The sequence below is a fragment of the Bison bison genome, unplaced genomic scaffold (genome assembly GCF_000754665.1).
Source record: "Bison bison bison isolate TAMUID 2011002044 unplaced genomic scaffold, Bison_UMD1.0 scf7180017864466, whole genome shotgun sequence".
Lineage (NCBI taxonomy): Eukaryota > Metazoa > Chordata > Mammalia > Artiodactyla > Bovidae > Bison > Bison bison.
In genome coordinates, this window is record NW_011495027.1 from 12,612,864 (window position 1) to 12,617,900 (window position 5,037).

The 5,037-nt window shown below is 43.2% G+C and overlaps 1 protein-coding gene across 5 annotated transcripts in view; it reads left to right on the top strand.

The window, feature by feature from the left end:
- Positions 1 to 5,037, top strand: part of SLC44A3 (solute carrier family 44, member 3) — an 87,002-nt gene that overhangs the window by 23,625 nt on the left and 58,340 nt on the right. For all 5 annotated transcript variants that reach the window (XM_010860484.1, XM_010860485.1, XM_010860486.1 and 2 more), the window contains one exon: positions 3,533 to 3,693. In XM_010860484.1, coding sequence (XP_010858786.1) covers positions 3,533 to 3,693 — 161 coding nt within the window. The remainder of the gene's footprint in view (positions 1 to 3,532; positions 3,694 to 5,037) is intronic.

A 5,037-nucleotide genomic window follows, 5' to 3' on the forward strand; every position in this document is an offset into this window, starting at 1 on the left:
TAGCATATTCAAAAGCAGAGACATTACTTTGCCAACAAAGGTCCGTCTAGTCAAGGCTATGGTTTTTCCTGTAGGTCATGTATGGATGTGAGAGTTGGACTGGGAAGAAGGCTGAGCACCGAAGAATTGATGCTTTTGAACTGTGGTGTTGGAGAAGACTCTTGAGAGTCCCTTGGACTGCAAGGAGATCCAACCAGTCCATTCTGAAGGAGATCAGCCCTGGGATTTCTTTGGAAGGAATGCTGCTAAAGCTGAAACTCCAGTACTTTGGCCACCTCATGCAAAGAGTTGACTCATTGGAAAAGACTCTGATGCTGGGAGGGATTGGGGGCAAGAGGAGAAGGGGACGACAGAGGATGAGATGGCTGGGTGGCATCACTGACTCGATGGACGTGAGTCTGGGTGAACTCTGGGAGTCGGTAATGGACAGGGAGGCCTGGCGTGCTTCGATTCATGGGGTCGCAAAGAGTCGAACATGACTGAGCGACTGATCTGATCTGATGCTGGAACAGAAAAAGTAATTGGTGGAAAATGGTGATCCAAATAAAGGCTGTGGTTTAGTAAATAATGTAGTACCAGCGTTGATTTCTTAATTTTCACAAATGTACTGTGGTTATGTCTGATGTTACATAAGGTGGAGGTGAGGGAAGGTATGTGGGAGCTCTCTGTACCTTTTTTGTGATTTTTCAGTAATGCTAAAGATATTCCAGAATGAAAGTTTCTATTTTAAAATGCTTTACTGTTCTCCAGCCTCAAATACTCTTATAATGTGTTGTTATTGTTTAGTCATTGAGTCGTGTCTAACTCTTTTGCGACCCCATGGACTGTAGCTTGCCAGGCTCCACTGACCATGGAATTCTTCAGCCAAGAATACTGGAGTTGGTTGCAGTTTCCTTCTCTAGGAGATTTTCCTGACCCAGGGATCAAACCTGAGTCCCCTGCCTTGGCAGGCAGATTCTTTACCACTGAGCCACCAGGAAAGCCCCTTATAATGTGTAGGTAAAAGATTTATGAGAGTAATGGTTTTTTTTCCTACCTCTTTTTTGAAAATCCCAGCTTGGTGGGGTCTGGTATCTCATTTAGGGATGTAATTTTTACTATTTTTGACACTCAGCTGCAGACTGCTATTTAAATTTCCTGTTATGTTCATATATGCTAACAAATATCTCTATGGTGATGTACAAGAAACTAAAACCTAATGGCCTGTGGACAAATGTACTTCAGTGGCTCAAGGAGAAGAAAGAGCAATTTCTTATGGTTTATTCTGATATACTTCTGGAATCTGAGCCATGTCAATGTATCACATCTGTAAAATTTTTAATTTAAAAAAATGGCTTGGTTGTATTACTCTTGAATCAATATTTGATGACTCAGGAACTGTTTTTCTACTCTTGTGCCTCCTGAGAAAGATCCTTCTGTATGTTCTATGTTGAGATTCATTGGGTGTTTCGAAGCCATTTTTCCTTCATAATGCTGTAATGTCATTTGCATTTGGGTTCCCTGCCGGGGTCCTGCCCCGGCTGATCCAGGGTATTCGAAGTGGGGACGGCGTCGGCGACCTATTTATTTAAATATTTTATCAAAGATATAAAGAGTAATAGAAGAAGGATAGCTCAGTAGGAAAATTCAGTGGAGAAAAGAGGCTGAGTAGCTTGGTTTACACGGGAGACCAAAAAAACTTCAAGACAAGAAGTTTGCACCACTTACGTAGGCCGCAGGCGTCCTTCCGTTCTCCCGAAGGAGAGGAGACACTGAGGCCTCCCCGGTCGGATCTTAGAAGCCCAGGCATAATTAGTAAGCATGGTGGGTTCCGCGCTCCAGATGGAGACTCAGCCAGAGTGAAAGAGAGAGAGACATGGGGAGACCAGTATTTCGAGAAACTGATCCCAATTCTTTATTTTCCATGGTCTACTTTTATACACTGAGATGTTATGCAAAAGTCACGTGGGGTCAGCAGTCCTGACTTTTATCAAAGTCAGGTGCTTCATACAAATATATACAGAGGTCTTAGGGGTGTTACATCATCTTCTGGCCAGGGGGGCCTGCTGACAATTTATGACCCTCTCCTTGTGACAACAGTCAGTCAACCAGGACACTTATTTCTCCAGGGGTGATTATTCTTAAAACAGATACCACCCAAATAAAGTTACATTCCTACAGGGTGAGGGTGTAGTGGGTTTTAGTTAAGGAAAGAATTTACTTAGCCTAAGGTCTAACGTGATTAATATCAAAGGTTAATACTTATTTCTTCTATATATTCATTAATGTGTGTAAGGGCAGGGGATGTGGAGACGTAGCAACAAACATTGGCTCAACAAATGAAAAACCCTTCACCAATACAATTTCTAATCAGCCCATTATACTTATACTAATAGTTTTCTAACTTTTCTAAGGAACCTGTTTTTAGAAGGTTTAGAGCATCTCATGCCTCTCATGGTTGGGAGGCTGTGAGCAATCACATGTGGCCGGACAAGCCTGTCAGGCAGGCCAGAGAACCTTCAGAGGAGTTTGTAGGTTAAAACACTCTTATCACGCCCAGGAATTATTATTAACTGGAGCTCTAGGTTAACTCCTTCTCCGAAAGAGGTCGTGGGGTACAGCCCCCCTTAAAGTCAGAGATGTAGGTGAGAGTACAAAGTAGTAAAATAGGCAGGCTCTGGTAATGGGGGTAGATGCTCGAGGAGTTCCAGGGGGACTCCTGAGGCTCGATCCCGCCTTTGCGTATGTCGAGCCTCCTTCCTCATGACCTTTGTCACGGGCGGAGTACCTCACTCTGGCCCCCAACAGTTCCCCTTGCTTCATCTTCACACATTTCACAAAATATTCGGTAACTGCCTAATACTTTAGCAATTTGTCAGATAATTAGGGACTTCATGGGTTGGGATTATTTCCACTCTTTGGGGCCCACAGAAGGAAAGAAGAGCGCGATGCTGTGAAGGTATTTGTGGGTACATTAAATTCATTAGGAGGAACATTCCTGGGCATTTTTCCATTTCAGGAAGGGCTCTAAAAGAGGTCAGCTTTCTCATCTACCTAAGACAGGTACCACCCACAGTTTCACTCATATATTTATCACTCATTTCTAAAGCACTCATTCTGTTCATAACAAAACTCTCAAGCTTTATATGTCTTCATAAAGAGGATAGAAATAAAGCTTGTGGTTTCATTAGTACACCTTCTGACTGAGCCAGTCTTTAGCTGTAAAAGTTCCCTAAAGAAATGTGATTCTTGTGTTGGAGTTGGTTGTTGTTATCCAGGAAGGGCCAAGATATGAGACTCAGCAATGTCACTCCCCGAGTTTAGGTTTTGGGTGTCTGTGGGTCCCTATAATCAGTTTCCCAGCCAGGCATTAGCTAAACACTGACAGCACAGATGCTTGGCTTTGTAAGGTGTACATTGCAAACAGGGCTTTAACCTTCTTTTTATTACTTTAGATCTTATACATTTTGGTTGCTTAGAATTTTAAATAAGTATCTTTTTTAAGATAAATGAAATCAACATCTTTGCCACTTATTCTATCTTTTCTTTTTAGCAAGTCTTTTCCCTTGTTTAATCGATGCATCCCTCAAACTCCTGAGTGTTATTCTCTGTTTGCATCTGTTCTGATCAATGATGTGGACTCCTTCCATCGAATTCTAAGTGGAATAATGTCAGGAAGAGACACAGTCCTCGGCCTCTGTATCCTCGCCTTTGGTAATTTTTCATTAATTTTTCTTCAGTGACTATTTATACCAAAATTTCTAGCACTTATGTGTGCTGTACAATGAAAAACTTCACTTCATATCTTTTCTTTGTAGATATTGTCAGTGTTTCAAGTTCAAGTGGGGGAGGGGTAGTAAGACTGGGAAAAGGCCAGCTGATCCTGCCTAGAGGCCTCACTAGGTGGAGGTTGCCTTAAACATTGATGATGTTCCAGGGTCTGCTCCTCAGCTCTGCCTGAAGATGGATGTGCAGAGCACATTGCCACTTTGTGAACTGGCCATGGAAAGTGCCAGAAATGCATGTCCAGCAAGTGTGGACATTCTGTAGCGCCTCTTCCTGCAGGCAAGCCAGGTCAGAGCCTACTGAGGAGGGGAAGGAGGGTGTGTCCATCATGTTAGCGCCAGAGGGCACTGAGCCGGTGGACCCAGCTCCTCCTAGGAACAGGCTTGCTGGGTTGCAGGCAGGTCAAGGCTTTGCGCCGGATCCTGCCTTTTCTGGGTCTTTCTGGAAGCAGCCACTTCTCCACTCCTGATGGTTTAACTTCCCTTTTGCTATTTTAGCTTGAAGAGTCCTTTTAGGAGTCAGCCTTCTCTTTGAATGAGTTAATACTCTCTGTTGCTCTAGGCAATAGTAGTTAGTGGCCTGTTATTTACCCCTGTCATTTACAATGGCTGCCTCCCAACCTTGGAAGGTTGAAAGAAGCTCTTTGATCATCCATTAACATCATGTTTCTGGTGTATAAATTGAGGTTTCCATAATTTCATTACCCAAAGGTTACTAATTCCTGAATGCTTGGGGGTGCTTAACTAGCCACCACTGTGTAACTTCCAGACTTCTTATGACCCACATGCGCCAGGCATTGTGCTTATTGTTAACTCTTTAAACCTCATCAGAATCCTGTCACCATTTGTATGAGAGGAAACTGAGGCCTAGAGAGGTCTGAGCCTTGACCAAGGTTACACATCTAGTGGAGGTGGCAGAGCTGGGACTCGGCCCAGATCTGTCTGATTTCAAACCCATGATCTTAATCACTACACTGAAATGCCTATATGTAATCTTGAATTCTGGTTCAGAAGAAAAGTAAAATAGTATCTATAAATTCACTGAAGTTCCCTGGTGACTCTGATGGTAAAGAATCTGCCTGCAATACAGGAGACCCAGGTTTGATCCCTGGGTTGGGAGAAGTATTTTTGCCTAGGAAATCCCATGGACAGAGGAGCCTGGTGGGCTACAGTCCATAGGTCACAGAGTCAGACAGGACTGAGTGGCTAACACTTTCATTTTCAATAAATTCATAAGCTTAAAAACCCCCAAAGTGGAAACAGATATGCAAAT